Source organism: Schistocerca piceifrons, chromosome 2 (genome assembly GCF_021461385.2).
Source record: "Schistocerca piceifrons isolate TAMUIC-IGC-003096 chromosome 2, iqSchPice1.1, whole genome shotgun sequence".
Lineage (NCBI taxonomy): Eukaryota > Metazoa > Arthropoda > Insecta > Orthoptera > Acrididae > Schistocerca > Schistocerca piceifrons.
Window position 1 is genome coordinate 204,460,031 of NC_060139.1, and position 18,190 is coordinate 204,478,220.

General features: G+C 37.8%; 1 protein-coding gene across 1 annotated transcript in view; it reads right to left on the reverse strand.

The window, feature by feature from the left end:
• Nucleotides 1-10,369: 10,369 nt before the first annotated feature.
• Nucleotides 10,370-18,190, reverse strand: part of LOC124777668 — a 30,786-nt gene continuing 22,965 nt past the window's right edge. The window contains exons 2-3 of the mRNA XM_047253148.1: nt 17,714-17,771; nt 10,370-10,716 (exon numbers count right to left, since the gene is read on the reverse strand). Of these exons, the coding sequence (XP_047109104.1) occupies nt 10,535-10,716; nt 17,714-17,771 (240 nt within the window). The 3' untranslated portion in view covers nt 10,370-10,534. The remainder of the gene's footprint in view (nt 10,717-17,713; nt 17,772-18,190) is intronic.

An 18,190-nucleotide genomic window follows, 5' to 3' on the forward strand; every position in this document is an offset into this window, starting at 1 on the left:
AACAGCTTTATGACACCCCTCCCAATGGAATTAGTGCTTACATCCAGGCTAGAGGGAGTGCAATGTTATACTGATAAATGGGCTCATACTGCCAAGTTCCTTGTAAATTTTACTTGATTCTGGAATCACCAAAAATAACATCACGTACCATATCAAACTGTCAAGTCTCATTTTGTTTCCTGCTTCCCAATCTCGGTACTTAACTTCTTTGTCAGGTAGTATGTCAGAAGTGAAATATTGGAACCCAGTGTATCTTACTTTGAAACTTTCATAATGACTTCCATATATGGCTGATGAGAAAGTAACACCAATGTTAAATTACAGTGAGTCAGAGTCGCTGGCCAATACTTCCCTTCTTTAGACAAAATTCTAAGCACTGTCACCAAGCAAGGTGGTGCAGTGTTTATTACACTGGACTCGCATTTGGGAGGACGACGGTTCAATCCTGCGTTCGGCCATCCTGATTTAGGTTTCCCATGATTTCCCTAAATTGCTTCAGGCAAATGCCAGGATGGTTCCTTTCACAGGGCACAGCTGACTTCCTTCCACATCCTTCCCTAATCCGAAGAGACCGATGAACTCATTATTTTGGTCTCTTCCCCCAAATCAACCCAATCCAATCCAGTCCTAATCACTGTCAATACAGAGAGAGGAGAAAGGACTATTTCTATCTAGCTTTCTGAATTTTCATGTCCATTCTTCAGGAAGGAAAGTAGGCTTAGCTACTGAAGGTTGGAAAGGGGTAGCAAGTAGTTCAGATTCCAGGATGAGAAGGACACAACACATAACCTAACAGTTATTGCAATCTGATTATCCAGACTAACAGACTGTATGCTTTCATTGTGATACAATGTTTTGATTATATTTATGGAAGGATTTGTTGTTTACTAACTTAATTCAGTGAACCAATTCTAATTTTCAGCAATGCCTAAGTGCAAAACAGGAGGTCAATCTGTAGTAAAAAGTTGAAACTTCTTTACCCGAGCATTGTAAAATCCTCAAGCTGATTTATTAAGAAAAGTGAAACACATGTACTATTCTCAAATCATAAAGTACTCCAAGAATAAGACAAGAACTATTTGAAGCATAATTAACAAGGACCAAACTAAAAACGGTGTCCCAAATGAAAGTGAGCCCTCAGAAAATAGCCCTAGCAAAAGTGATACTTAAATCATAGGCCACATAATTCAAGGATTACTTCCTACCAATGGCAGCAAACATTGCACCTCTAATAAACAACCAGATGTGGTTGCATTAGTTTTGCTTGTTCAGACACTGCATGCACCACCAAAAGACAACTAATGAGAATACAAAATTCATCAGGTGGTTAAGAAGCTGTTAATTCTGCTGGCTGTGTTCGTGATGACATGATAGGGGAACCCTGAACACATTAACAATTACTGTGGCTGAGGTAAGTGTACACATTCAAAGGTGCAGTATTTAGTCTAATTTTGCAGCTGTAGAGTAGGAGTGTGCACGGGCAACAAAGTGTTGGAGAACAGATTTTTGTGGCTGCTATTTTTTTTTCCTTGTACAATATTGTTTGTGATATACATTCTTGGAAGTGGCAGCTAATTAATCAACACTGGGACCTTCTTACACTGAAAAGAATAGAAAGAATGAAAATTTTGCTGATGATCAGTTACTGAACATATTAGAAGATTATGAGCTGAGAGATGACTAATTGCAGGAGAATGGTTAGAATCTAAAGAACATAGAAACTTGCCACAGTGATGATAGTGTGGAACAGAACTTTCAAATATGTTTTGTGATGCTGAAGAATCAAAAGGTAAGGGTAGTGAGGGTAATGAAACCAATGGCGATAAAGAATCACATAACATTCAGTATCATCCATAATAAGAATGTTCATCCTACTAGTAATACACCAATGGATTTACTTAGGTTTAATACTCAGGTTTAATACTTACAGATGTCATACTTCAGTTTGTAGTTGGTTAAAATAATGATAATGGTGTAAATATATATCTGAGTGAAAATACGAAGGATAGGCCTAGGATTAGTAAGTATGCTTGTGTTTTTGAAAGTTACATTACATACACGTAATGTGATATCCATCTGATAACAAGACTACTGCAAGGAAGATCTCTAGTTTCAAAACAGAGCAGTAGTGATGAGTGTGTGCAGATATGGCTTTATGATCATCTTACGCTCATTATATTTTGCTAAAAAGTCCACATCCAAGAAACCCAAATAACTGATGATACAATACTAAGTAGGGCCTGTACCAAAATAATTTAACACCAAATTATGTCAAGTGCACTACTCATGAAGAGATGCTGTTAGATGAATTGATGATTCAGTTGAGATGGTGATTGTCATTTATATGATACATACCAAATAAAATGTGTAAATATGGTATCAGAATGTACATGTTGAAGAATCTGGATGGTTTTGCAAATAAGTGATCTGTGTACAAGGGGATGCTTGACAGTATAGTTCGAAAAGTCATGCTGGAAAGCTCATTTCACCTTTTTTTAAGTAGCCATATGTTGGTAATCACACAGATTTACATGGACAGGCCTAATTATTAGGAAAGACATACATTATCTAAAACCCTTTTGCTTATAAAAAAACACTAAGCTTAAATAGGAGGAACATCCTTAAAGAAGTATCTGCCAAACTGAGTGAAGGAAATACAATTGTTCCGTACTCACAAGTGTAATGTCAAACAATGGGGGATACCAATTGTCAAATTAAATGCAAATATGCCTCACATTGATAGGCAGGATCAGATACTTTCATATTATTCATGTGAATGTAAGGCTATCTACTGGCTTAAGAAAGCTATTCTCCATATAACAGAAATTCTCCTTTGCATATAGCCAAGATACCGAGCCACAGAAAGGCACAAGAAAAATACTGTCAGACAACTAGCTTTTGGCCAACACAGCCTTAATCAGAATTAGACAAAACATGTGCGCGAGCACACACACACACACACACACACACACACACACACACACACACACACACACACACATACAAATGACCACAATCTCTGGCAGCTGGAGCCAGACTGCGAGCAGCAGTGCCTTATGGGAGAGGCAACCAGATGGTGGTAAGGAGGAGGCTGGCACAGGAAGGGGGAGGGATAGCAGGGTAGTGCTGCTGGGAGTGTGCAGGGACAAGGTGGAGAGTGGAGCAGCTAGGTGCAGTTGGGAGGTTAGATGGAGAGTGGGGTTAGAGAGAGGGTTAGAGGAAAAGGAGTGAAGTAAAAAGGCTGGGTACTGGGTGTGTTGGTGGAATAGAGGGCTGTGTACGCCTGGAATGGAAACAGGGAAGGGGCTAGATGGTTAAGGATAGTGACTAATGAAGGTTGAGACCAGGAGGGTTACGGGAATGTAGGATGTATTGCAGGAAGAGTTTCTACCTGTGCAATTCAGAAAAGCTGGTGTTGGTGGGAAGGCTCCAAATGGCACAGGCTATAAAGCAGTCATTGAAATGAAGGATGTCATGTTGGGCAGTGTGTTCAGCAACAGGATAGTCCAGTTTTTTATCAGCTCCAGATTGTTGGTGGCCATTTGTGCAGACAGACAGCTTGTTGGTTGTGATGCCCATGTAGAATGCAGCACAGTGGTTGCAGCTTAGCTTGTAATCACATGACTGGTTTTACAGATAGCCCTGCCTTTGATGGGATAGGTGACAGGACTGGAGTAGGTGGTGGTGGAGGAATGTGTGGGACAGGTCTTGCATCTGGGTGTATTACAGGAATATGAGGCATGATTCAAGGGGTTGGGAGAAGGGCTTGTGTAGGGATGAACAAGGATATTGTGTAAGTTTGATGAGTGGCAGAATACCACCATGGGAGGAGATGGAAGGATAGCAGAGAGGATATTTCTCATTTCAGTGAATGATGAGAGGTAGTTGAAACCCTGGTGGAGGAAATGTAAATGAATTGGTACTTAGTCATGAGGGGAATGTTGCTCGGTGGCCAGATGGTGGAGTTTTGGGAGGTATTGGGTGACTGGAAAGATAAGGCATAGAGGACCTGTTTTTTTACAAGGTTGGGAGTGTGATTATGACCTGTTAAGGTCTCAGTGAGACTCTCGGTATATTTCAAGAGAGACCGCTCATCTCTACAGATGCAATGGCCATTGGCAGCTAGGCTGTACAGAAGGAACTTCTTGGTATTGAATGGGTGGCAGCTGTCAAAGTGGAGGTATTGCTGGTGTTTGGTAGGTTTGACATTGGCAAAGGTATTGATATATCCATCTTTGAAGTGGATGTCAACATTGAGGAAAGTGGCTTGATGGGTTGACTAGGACCAGGGGAAGTGAATGGGGGAGAAAGTGTCGAGGTTCTGAAGGAATGTGGATGGGGTGCCCTTGCCCTCAATCCAGATGATGAAGATGGGTGTTTAAGAAGGATTCCTCTAGATGGCTCATGAAAACGTTAGCATAGGATGGTGCCATGCAGGTGCCCATAGACATAACACAGATTTATTTGTAGGTAATGCCTTCAAAGGAGAAGTAATTGTGGCTGAGGTTATAGTTGGTCATGACAACTAGGAAGGAGGTGGTTGGTTTGGAATTCATCAGGTGTTGAGAAAGGTAGTGTTCAATAGTGGTAAGGCCATGGGCATTAGGGCTGTTAGTATAAAGGGAGTTGCATCAGTAGTGACGAGCAGAGTGCTGTGGTAACGGGACAGGAACCATAGAGAGTTGGCATCTTTAATCAGGTGGGTAGGTTGCTGGTAATAGACTGTAGGTGTTGGTCTACAACAGCAGAGTTTGTGGACTCTGGGGAGAGGTTCTGGGATGGGCCTAAGGGTTTGAGTAGAGACTGGAGATCCTGCTGGATTTCTGAAACGGGGTCACTGGGGCAGGGTTTGTAGATGGATGAATCTGACAGCTGGTGGAGTCCATCTGCCAATCCTTGCTGTTCAAAACAGCAGTAGTGGAGCCTTTGTCAGCAGCTAGAATTATAGGGTTGGGTTCAATTTTTACATTCCATCCTGGATTTTCCTTTGTTTGAGAAATGCTACTTTTCAATTCACATTACCTGTACAAAGAATACTCAGGGAATAAAATGGAGTTGTATGAATGTAGAATAAAAAATGATATGGGAACTATATCCCCCAATGGAAATTCTACGAAATATGAGCAAGAAGGTTAATTAGAAAACATTTATTCTGAAGGAGAGGGAACCAAAATGAAGTCATAAGGAAGAGACGCAGAAATTACACTGGTCAGGCCATGCTTACAGATTCATCAAATGTCCACTAAATCCTAGATTCTGTTTTGAACTGCTGCATGGTTAGAGATAATTAGAGAATATTTTGTTTTAAACTGAGAATTCTTAATATTAGAAAAGAAGAGCTGTTTCTTCCTGTGCATGATATTTGAATATTTTACTTCCTGTTTTGTAATTGTTTGTTCAAAACAAAATGTTTATTTTTCACCAAATATAAACATTTGTTTGTTGTTTGAATGGTATTTTGTTTGCTTTGGTAAATAGGTACCATTAAGCTTGTCTGAAATAATGCATACAATACTTATCTGTTGATAGCATGAAGGCTTTATCAGACTATTCCACTACAGCTGCCAGTAATGTGGTTTGCACCTAGCACCCTCTCACATGCAGACATTACTTTAGCTGTCAATATTACGCAAGTATAGAACAAAAACTTCAAGGTCTTGCTTGAGTATGTTTTCAGCTTGTAGCTCACTCACACTTACAAGTTTCTGTATGTTGGTTAGTGGTTCACACTGCTGCCCATGTCAAAATATGGTAAGAGTTAATATTTCACTGTGGTTCCTACTAAAGTCCTCTCTGCTTTCATCACTGGAGACCACCCCATGTCACGCCATCTTTGAGTGATCCTCTGACAGCACCAATCGAGCTGTGCATGTCGATGCTGTGGCATGAGTTGAAGAAGGGCTAGAGGTGTGTGTGCCCATAGTTCCAATGCCAATAACCAGTTTGCAACAGTTTTGTGTCAATATGTCTGAGTTCACAAGCCCTCTTATCTGTGCTGTGATAGCTGTACAATCTGCCATTGCTGCCCTCACAACACAATGATCCTTGTGGGCATCTGTGCTGCATAGGCATACAGAATATCATCTATTGGTGTGAGAAAATTCACATGCCACTGGTACCAGCATCATTGCACTTCTGACACAGCATGTCCAAATTGTGTGGCAATTCTTTGAAAGGACCATCTCATCATTCAGAAGGCCACAGTTTGACCCCTTTCAAACTTGTGCAATTGCTGAAGGGAACAGGAGTGCATCTCCATGACATGTTTGCCTGTTTGCTCCACACATATGCACCACACTGAGCCAGCTGGCTGTGAGCATTCCCTATTAAAGAGTAGACACAGATGGCATTCTGGTAGCTATGCCACTACACTATTTGTGGGTGGATGATGTTGAAATCATTATAAGTACATCTACTATCCCCCAGGTAGCATATGCCATAATCAGACCAGAATCAGTGTCATCCTTGCAGGTATACTAATTTCTTTTCTGCCCCTGTATGGGGGCTACTCAGAAAGTAAGGTCCAATTGATCACAAAATGGAGATGACAGTGGAGATCTGATGAAGCTTTGCATAAATGTAGTGGACAGTGCCTCTAGTATGCCTGTCAATTGTGTCACATAGGCCTGAAAGTAATGTCAGAATGTGAGAACATAATACATGAGCTGCTGCAAGGATCAATACTGAGTCCCCTCTTGTTCTTAACTTACAGAAATGATCTTTCAGTGACTCTGAAGTGCAGTGCAGAAGCTATAATGTTTGATGATAACACAAGCATGAATCCAAACTCAAACTTAGCAGACACAGACCAGATACTACCTGAACAGGCCTACAAGTTGTTCACAGCTAACAGTTTAGGTATCAGTCTCACAAAGACTTATGTTACACAATTTAAAATTAACAATATTGATCTGTTGTGCCATAAGTAGACATTAATGGCCACACACTAAATGAAGCACATTGTATCTTTTGTGAATTTATATCCTGACTTGTTCCATATCCCTGAAGGTTCTCTTTATGTATAGGATCTACAGAACACTGTGAGTGAATGACTGAATATCAACCAGAAATGGAAAGCAAACGACCAGCTACTAACTGAATTATGAAGTAAAAGCAAAAACAATTAGAAAAAACTTATTTATTTGTTTATTAATTATAAAATACAGAAGTAGTTGGAAACAAAAAGTGTTATTAGTGACAAGAATACAGGATTTTCTTAGAGGTATATATTGTCTTTCAAATTCCAAAAAGTAATCTGCTGTTGCTGCTATTTAAGATAAAAATACCAAAGGAATATTTATTTTGTGTTCTTTATACAAGTATTTCTACCAAGAAAAATTGGTAGAAAGTTAAAAACAGAAAAATAAGCTGTGAGAATTGTGTTGTAGAATGAAACTATATATGAGTGGTATAGAGCACCACTAATAAATATGTTAGTGAATCTTGTGTATCATCAAAATAACACACAGGTATCGGTTTACATGTTTCTTGTTATTACTGTGTAGCACACAACTGCATTAGCAGCAAAACAGCAACCCATATGATTCATCCACATTCATTCATTATCTGTGGATTGGAGTAAGGCAATTATACACCACCTACAATAGAACTTACTCTAGATAGATTGAGGCAGCTAAGGCATGCCATCACAAATATATCGAGAATGAATAAATAAATTGAGATGCCACATTTTTCAAGTTATGGCAGACAATACAGTGAATTTCCCAATATTCACAAGTAATTTTTATTTACATAACATGCATGGGACATGATCAAACAGTATCAAGATAACAGCACCATGGACCTGTCTCACCATCAGGGGAAGAGGTTCCATGAACGTCTGTCCTATTACACCAAATGTAAGCAAGGACAGAACTCGGGGTATGGTTTTTATGTGTATTATCATGGCTATCATACCATGTGCTCAAAATGTTGACCTTGAGAATTGCTGCACACTATAAAGTGATTCTGGTGAAACAGCACTGCACATTGAATTTCACCTGGAATCAATGTGTTATAAGCCATTGCATTTCTTGGGAGTCGTCAGTGTTTCGTCATAGACTTCTTGTCGTCAATATCACCACAGACAAAGGTGTAGAAGTGTTAAGTTAGGTGAGTCTGTAGACCATTTTGCATTTCCTGAACAACTGTTCCAATGCTCTCCAAAAGTCCTTTTAAGAGGGCCTGTCAACATATGTGTGGAATGAGAGGGATATCCATCATGTTGGTGCCACACTGACTGCCTCATGTTCAGTGGGGTGTCTTCCAATAACTGCATCAGCAGTATATCTTAGGAACTCACATTACTTGAATGTATTTAGAATTCCATCAACAACATGGAGTCCAGTGTTGTGGGTCTCGAAAAACATGCACCAAATATTGAAAGACCAAGAGCATTCATTGAGTCAGCATGGACTTTCAACTGACAATTAGTGCATATTGCAAAGACTGACTTGCCTATGGTTTGTAAATGATGTTTTTTCCTTAAACAAAATTTTGCTTAGATATGCCGCATCACTTTGCACTTTTTGTAGATAACATTCAAAGGGCTGTAATCAAATTTGGATAGTCACTGCCACGAAGCTGTAGATGTAGCGAAATTTGAAGAAGATGAAATATGATGGAATGCAGTGTTTGCAGGATGCTCATTTGATTGATACCTTTTGTACTTCTGAACTGCCAGTTAGTGACATTTGCATTGTGTGTTACTCCTTTAAAATGTTAGTTTAATTTCTTTCATCAGTTGCTCTTCTTTTCCATTGGCATATTTTATTCTCCACACTTCAAGTTTCTAGAACTTTATTTATAACATTTACAAAGAAAGATTGTGACTGCTTGGAACAATCTGGACACTCTTCAGTGTACAACTGCACCGCTTCTATAACACTTTCACGACATTCACCATAAACAATGCTCAATGCACAATGTGAATGTCTCAATAGTTTTACAGTCAAGTTGTCTGATTGCTACAACAGCAGAACACAGATTGGTGGGCTTCATGCACTCAGGTAAAAACAAGAACCATACCTGAGTTTTGTGTTTGCTTACATTCAGTATAACAGGGCAGATATTGATGGAACCTCTTCTCCTGGTGGTGGGACAGTGGTTTACAGTGCTGTTATTTTGATCAAGTCCCATACATGCTCTGTCGTTGAAGTTCTCTTAGAAGCTTCTTTCAAGTGTCACAGAAAAAAGTATATACTTCCATTAGAACATAACAAAGTCAGTGTCATAATTTGGAGATTATAAATGATGAAAATTGATTGTGAATGTCAGGAAATTTGCCTTAGTGTTTACTACAACTAGGCAAAAACTGCACTCACACAAAAGTCATACTTGCTCAGTTTTATGCCAAGGCATGCTTTGGTAAACATATCAGATAAAGTAGGATCAGGGATGTACAAACACATTTTTCCTCAAAGTGAATGGAATTAAAATTATAGAGGTACCTGTAATAAATTATTAAGGCAGAAAGTAAGAAAGCCACATTAATAACAACATTGAATAAGGTGAGAGCAAGATGTGATGGCAAAGTGAGAAACTTTACTCAACATGTGGAAAACTTTTTAGAGAAATAAAAATGGTAGGTACAGTTAGATGCATTACAATTTAAGAACTGAGTGGTAAGGTACAATATTTATAAGCTTTTTCCAATCCATGATGATGTAACGCAGCAAACACTGGTAACAGTATCTGTTTTTCCACATTTATAAGCATTGATAGTACAAAAGCTTACTTGTTTAATAAATAATGACAATGAAGAGGCATCTGTTTATAATAATTATTATACAGCATAAAGAAGAGAATTAACTGGTCTTACCAATGAAGATTTCTAATTTAAGACAAGTGCTATAAGAACTTAAATAAGGTACATGAGGGAGAATCTTAGTTCACTTCCTTAGATTATTGCCCAGTATCACATGATCATTCATTCAAAATTTCTCTTCTTACATGAGATGTCTCTTAGAAATATGCACATGAAACTGGTAACTACGTCAGCAGAAATGGAGCAACTGCTGAAACTGGATGAATACTGAAGAAAATGACGGGTTATTAGAGCGACAGAGAAACACAGCTAAAAATGAATTGAAGTCAACTCAACATATGTACAACATATTTTAACCGCATCTTTCACTCACTGACTTTTATGTGTAAAAGTTATTCGCACTTGTAATCTATGCTTTGTACATGAAATTCATAAATAACTAAGAAGGAAAACAGTGATGACTGCATGCAAAAATAGTTACAGTCAGACTAGATACGTAATTTATCAATGTTGTCAGTTCATTCTTTTCAACCAATCAGAAGCAAAAGCTCATACAAGTGGACTGGAAGAGCTGTGATGAGGTTTGACAACAGAAGACTATGATGTTTCAGTCTGATTTCTGTTATTCTGTGCATTATTCCTATTACATATAGCTGCTCAATGGCAACATATTATTTCTTTAAGGTACTGTAAATTTCTGTTGTTCTTGATATTTATTTCCTATTGACACAATTTTTGAAAGAATAAATTCCATTGCCCATCTGAACATCAAAAAACCTGTTCATTGTCTGCTGAGCCTTCAGGCAGCAGAATTACCACTGATGATTTTGCTTGTTCACTTCCTAGCACCCATGCTGGCACAGTATTGAAGTGTTTTTTTATGGGTCTGTTCCTAAGATGTAACAGTTGTAGCACTTCTGGTCTTACATAAATTTCAGCATTTGACACACCTGTAAGATAAATAAATTTTAATAATGAATTTGAGCCTGTAATGTAGCAGATCTATCAATTAAACAAGTAGAGAACATTTTAACTTTGTCAGAGAGCATATTAACTAGATTTTATACAAAACAATTTGGAGTTCATTGCTGCTGTGGTTTGAATGTCAATACCTGTATATCAGACTATACTGACTATTTGAAACTAGATATTGAAACACAGCAAAGTTGAACTTTTAGCCAAGTATGCTGTTGGAAAAAGTGGACACGTCTGTTGGGCCATGGGTGTGATGTCAAAATACACCCAGAGTTTCTGTGAACTATTGTTGATTTGAACATGTTACAGTCAGTTTGTAAAGCATGTGAAGACAATAGATAAGTATAACACCAATGCATGTTACAGGGTAAAGAATTAATACTTTACAAAGCTCCCAATCAGGAGATTTATTGGGTAAAAAGTTCATGTAAAAAGTCTCCTCTTAATTAATTAAAACACAATTAATAATATTAGTTCTGATTGTGAATCTGATATATGAACCCCACAAAAGGAGACCTATCAGATAACATAGTTACAAATTAAAACTCAGAGAGATCAAATCACACTAGTTAAATAGCTATGAGCATATTCAGCACCAAACAATGATTAAGATGATAGTATATGATAAATAATAACTATAGCCCACATATTTATAATGTACATCACTGTCATGGGATACTGTTCCTGACAAAGTACTAATGGTTTTCGAACTGAATGCATTTTGGCATGATTCTTATCGTTGTAACTGGGACCAGGATGGTCGTGGGGTAGCAATGACAGAAAGTGCAGCGGGACCACCGGAGAGGCCCGCAAACAACAACACAACGGGAGAGGACAGACATGACCAACGAAGGACAGAACAAATACAACAAGATCGAACAACAGAGTCACAAGGAAACAAAACACATCTACTCGTACACAGAACACGGAAGTAAACTGTCTAATGTGAGGCGAGGTGTCAACCAACGTACGCGTGATTAGACTGGCTGGCTGAGCGAGAGGCAGGTGCCTAAGTACGCTATCGGGGGCACCACTATTGGCCGCTGGAACCACATGTTCTGCTATGGCACCCTCACACTAAAAGCGGGTCAGGAGGTGCACGCCGCCACAACTTCCGGCACAATGGTGCAGAGACCTCTATGGGTCTTCGACATCCATGACGTCTGGCGCAGTTTCAAATTCTGCGGTGCACGGTACCAGACTTATATCATCACAAAAAACTGATTAGATAATACAGTGGTCTCATATGGCACACTATTGTTATCTGTTTGATTATTATTTTATTTGATACACTGAATTTATACATGTCATTTGAATGCACATTTTAATAATTAATGGATCTCAGTGAACACTGAAATAATCATCTATTGTCTTTGTCAGCACTACAGTACACACACACATCATACGATTATAAATCATCTCTTATAATATAATTTTTTAAATTTATTCGTCTAATGTGAATAATAACATTGGAATGTTTAAGAGGAAGGTGGTCTTAGGTACACAAGAAGAGTTGCTAGAAGCCCCATGGATGGTTCTGGCCAGGCTTTTTGATGTAAGAGAAATGTTGAAGCTATCCCAGATCAGCAAATAAATTTCCAGCCAAGAGATATAAACATACCTTCCCCCTTTTCAAAATATATCTTGATAACGACTTAGTGAAATTGCAACAAAGAACTTAGTAATTTATTTTCACATTCCATGGATCATTTGCACAATAATTCCTAATAGTATGGAATGAGTCATTTTACATTTACACTGCAAATTAATTTGCAAATATGGAAACATGCTGAACATTCTTAAGTTATTTTATTTTATTTATTTATTTTTTATTGTTTATTGCTTATACAATTGTGAGTTAGTAATTCTTACCAAACACCTTTTACACATTACAGTAACAGAAATTATTCTATAGAATAAAAGGAGTTGTCAAGGAGAAACTTCTTCAGTTTGCTTTCAAATTTTACTTTGCTGTTTGTCAGACATTTTACATCACTTGGTAATTTGTCAAAAATTTTAGTTGTGCACTGTGCACCCCTTTTGTGCTAAATACAACATTAATGTTGACTATGAAAGTAATTTTTTCTTTTATTATTACAGTTATGCACATCATTATTCCTTTTGAACTGCAGTGGATTGTTTATAACAAACTTCATGAGGGAATAAACATACTGTGAAGCAATAGTACACCCTACATCTTCAACAGATTTCTACAAATATGTCAGCTTACTGATTTGTCTCTCCCCAAGATTTGCAATGATTCTGAATGCAAATGTGGCTGAACTAAGTTGTTTTAGGAGGCCCAAAAGTGCTTTTTCCAGTTTAAATTCACATCAGTGTGGGCATCTAACAATTTTGAATTTTTCACCCTGACTATTATTTCCTCACCATGAGTTACACTTATTGATGCAGTACCCCTAGATATGCAGAACTGAATAGCTTGTGTTTTTTAAAATGGAGGGTGAGACCATTTGCAGAAAACCAGTCAATGATATGTTTAAGAAGCTTGTTTACCATTTATTCTGTTGTTGCATGTATGCTTGGATTGAGTACAATACTAGAGTCATCTGCAAATAGAACTAATTCTGCTTGTTGTATAATAAATGGAAGATAATTTAAATATATGAGGAACAGTAGTGGATGTAAGACTGAGCCTCAGGAAACTTAGTTTTCTACATCTTTCACTCCTGATCTGTCTATTTTTAGCATTCAGCCTCCCACATCTATCATAAACAATGCACTTAGCTTTTTGCTGTTATTAACTCATGTATGATGTTCTAACAGTAATCTCTGTCCTGCATATTACCCTATCTGCCATCTTTCAGCTCTCAGGTTTTCAGATCTCATGCAGTATAGTCCCCAACAATCAGTCTTTTCTTCTCATCCCATCCAGCAAGTCTCCCCTGACCTCGGGTTCTGGGTGACTTTTCCAAACTCTACCCCTTTCCCTATACCTCACAAGTCCTCTTCCTTCACTCCTTCTCCTTACGTTTCAACCCTTCTGTCAGAAGAAGGAGCCAATTGCTCTGAAAGCTTGCATATCTATACCTTATTTACGTGTGTTGCTGCCACTTGGTGAGTACATTTTTTTTATCTGTCCAATTATATTATATGAGAGTATTGTGATTCACAGAGTCAAATGCCTTAGATAGGCCACAGAAAATACAAAATGGCACTATTTTGTTATTTAATTCTTGTAATATTTGGTGATTGAACATGTAAATGCCATTCTGAGAAGAGCAATTCTTCAGAAATCCAAACTGTGATTTGCATAGGATATCATAATTGCTGAGGTGAGATGCTATTCTAGAATTCATCACCTTCCCAAAAAATTTGGAAAATGATGTCAGTAGTGAAACAGTTCAGTAGTTATTGACATCTGTTCTAACACCTTTCTTAAAGAGGGTTTTAACAAGGGAAGATGCTTTGAGATAGTGATGCATTACAGATTTGAGATAAGACACGGCTTGCTATATGGGAACAAATCTTTAGTCCTCTACTGGGAACACCATCAAATCTAGATGAGCTTCAATTTTTAGAGAATATATAAAGTTCTTAATTTCAGTAGGAGAGGTTTGTGTTATATTCATATGACTGAATTTTGTGAAAGTTGCTTTTTCAATGTACTGCTGTGATTTTTCTCTTGTACTGTTGGTCCTATACTTTCTGCTATATTTAAGAAATGATTATTAAATATATTTGGTACCTGTGACTCATCATTTATAGCCTTTCCATTCAGCTCAATAGTGATGTTATCCTGTTCTGTTGCTGGATGCCCTGTTTCTAGTTTCACTATTTTCTATACAGTCTTGCATCTGTTGTTGGAATCATTAGTTTCTGACATTTTACAGATATTCCTTGATTTTTAATAAGTTTTCTTAGTAATTTTGAGACGTTTTTGTAGTGTGCAACTACTACAGGACCTCTTCTTGTTTTCACCAATAGACATACTTCTCTTTTCCTTTCACAAGATACTTTAATCCCTCTAGTGATCCATGGTGTTGTACATGACTGTTTAATATCCTCTCTGATTAGCTTATGCAGAAAGCTATTTTCAAATAATAATATGAATTTATCATGAAGTAGATCAAATTTTACTAATTATAAATTTTATTGCAGGTTATCTCTTTAAACTGTTCTTGAAAATATTTGTCCTAGAGTAATTAATTATTCTGATTTCCACTGATGAGTATCTATACCGTAAGGCACTGTCTTATTTATCCTGACTGACTTTGCTTTGTGATCAGCGAGATCATTTGTTACCGAGTTAACAATTATTTTCTTGCTTTGAGTGTCACCAAAGAAAATATTATCAGTTAGGGTTCTTCTGTCTTTATTCACCTGTTTTGGAAAGTTAATTACTGAGATCAAATTGTAGAATCCAAATAAGGCTTCCACATTGTTTTTCCCATGAAAATCCCTTAGTAAATCTACACTGAAGTCACCACAAACTATTAATGCTTGCTACTGCCTAACTGACAATGTAGCAAGGAATGGAGACTCCTCATAAACAGTTCAAAATTTTCCAGTGGGGAGCTATATACAATTACAGTTAAAAGTGATATATTTTTCAGTATTAATTCACAAGCGCACACCTCTGCATGCTGATCACACAAATCTAGTTGTGTCAATGTTTCTGAAGTTGTGTTCTGTCTAAATATATTTAACTAATTTTGTGCATCTGTTCAATGAACCTTCTTGAAAATGGGAATGACTTGAGCTTTTTTCCAATCATTAGCAATGCTTCACACCTCTGGAGACCTATGGTTCACTTCTGCTAGGAGTGTACGAATGAACTGGTATTCAACCAGGTCCAGTGGCCTTTCCTCTCCTAAGTGATTTCAACTGCTTTTCTATTCCTTGGTCACTTGTTACGATAACTGTCCTTTGCCATCCATGCAATGATTTATAGGAGGAACTACCTTGTGATCTTCCTCCGTGAAATAGTTTTGTAGAAAGACTTAGTATTTCAGCCTTTTCTGTGGCATCCTCTGTTTCAATGTCATTATGGTCACTAATATGGTTGTCCAAGCATGGTGAGCCTTTTCCAGCCCTCACAATTTTACTCAACACATATCTGTCTAAAGCATGTTGTATGATGCTCTTCAATCTGTCCACTGATGCAGAACACTGTCAGTGCTGGAAATGAAATTTTTGTGTTTGGCTGTCAGGCAATCTGGAATTTGTCTCTTGTCACCCCTGTTAAACAGGAAGATCTTCATATCTTTCTTTGTATTTCTATTTACAGCCATATTCTATGAAACTGTAATGGACTTATGATCACTGATTCCCTGTTCTGTGCTGATTCAAAAACTTCATGTTTTTTTGTCACCAGCAAGTATAAGATTTTATCTTCGTGAGTTGGTTCTCCAATTAACTGTTCATTATAATTTTTGGGTAAGGTACTTAGAGAAATTTCAAATGATTTTCTGTCACTACTACCAATCCTAATCACTTGAGTCTCCCAGACTATAGCAGGTAAGTTAAAATCTCCACATGATCAGAAAAATTACATAAAATGTTCTCCAAGTTTCCCCTCGGGTGTTCCACCATTGCTGCTGCTGCTGCTGAGGCAGGGAGTCCATAAAAGCATCCAGGGACCATGTTTGATCTGTGTTTAACACTTATCTTCACTAAAATTGTTTCACATTCTGAATCAGTATTCACCTCACTAGATATTATTGTATTTTTTATTGCTATAAACACACTTTTACCACCAGCGTTCAATCTATTTTTATGACACACATTCCAGTTGGAGTCTAGATTTCATTGCTGTGACATGCAGTTTCAGCCAGCTATTTGTCCCTAATATTATGTGGATATTTTTTACTATTTATAAATTAGACTAGTTCTGGGACCTTTCATAAATGCTCTTGCTATTAGCTAATACAGTATTAACATTTTGTTTCTCCAATCTTCTATGATGAAAGCTATTCTGTGTGCACTCAGAATGTGTCTTATCAGGCGTGTAAAGGGATTTCTCTATCCTAAGAAATCGACATGTGATCGTTGCACTTACTCTGCTAGCCTGGTAGCTACTTCCTGCATGTAGTGCACACACCTGACCTAGGGGGCTATACATTTCTCCACCCAATAGCAGAGGTCAAGAAATCCACATCCACAATGATCAAGGAATTGTCTGAGCTTCTGTTTTAAGCCTGCCTATTACCTCCAAACCAGAGGACCATGGTCATTTGTGGGAGTGATGCTGTGTAATGTTAGCACTGTTTTCACTCTGTGAGAATGACCTGCTGTCTTCACCAAATCAGCCTGCTGCCTGTAGGAACTAAGGACAGTCTGTGAATCCAGGCAGCAGGCATCAGTTGTGCTGACATGAGCAATGATTTGCAGCCGAGTGTACACAGTGTGCTCAGTCACTGCCGGGCACAGCCTCCTCCACATCTCAGACTAGACCCTCCTGGCAAGCAGACAGAGTGGACACTAGCCTTTTCCAACCTGCTCTGGCCATAACATTGCCCATGCCATGGGCTCCTGCAGAGCACACAGATCAGGTGAAACTGTCTTCGCTGTGTGCGTACCATGAAGTGTATAACGTTTTAGGCCATGTATCATATACTGCTATACTGAATTAAGTAGTGTATTTAATAGTACAGCACTGTTTACCACATATTGGGTACTACAACAGAAGTTTGCAAGATCAAATACTGGCAAATAACACCCATAAAATATCATCACTACAGCTGCACACAGTGTCATCACAGTTTTTTTCAAGATAAGAAAGAAACTCACAAAGGAAACAAAGGAACAAAAATGCAGTTGCAGGAAAGATACAAGTGTTAACTAGACTTAGTGAAAGACAGTGTAACAATCATGAACAGCATATATCTAAATTTATATTAACGTCTTAGGAAGACATTTGATAACTGCTTCAGACATAAAATATTTAAGACATTTGAACTTAATTGTTCAGGTTGTTGATCTAAAAGGAAGAGCATGATACATATAACATACCATCCCCAGATGAAGTGAAAATTGTGTCCTCTGGATCCTTTTCCCTCCAGTTTAACTCCTGAAAAATACATGTGACTTAAATGAACAGTTAGCAAATGTATATTCTAAATGCATTGACACTTGTGAACCTGACAGCACTCAAAATTTATGGGATTATATAAATAATATTATTGACACAGCATATAATAATATTATTTACACAGTATATGATGTATAAGAATAATGACTATCTATGTACAGCCAACTATCTCTCTATGTGATGTGTGCATAAAAGGAGGTAATACATTTGTTGGTTAATCCTGGAATACATACTCTCATAATTTTTAGAGTGGATTTGTGTCCTTCACCTGGGCAACACTGGCAACATTTTGAGGCTTATTACATATGATTATTAATTAACTTTAACTTAGTTTATGACTTGTCACAAAAGAAAGATGAGAGCATTGACTTTGGACCTAGAGTTGCATCAAAAAACCC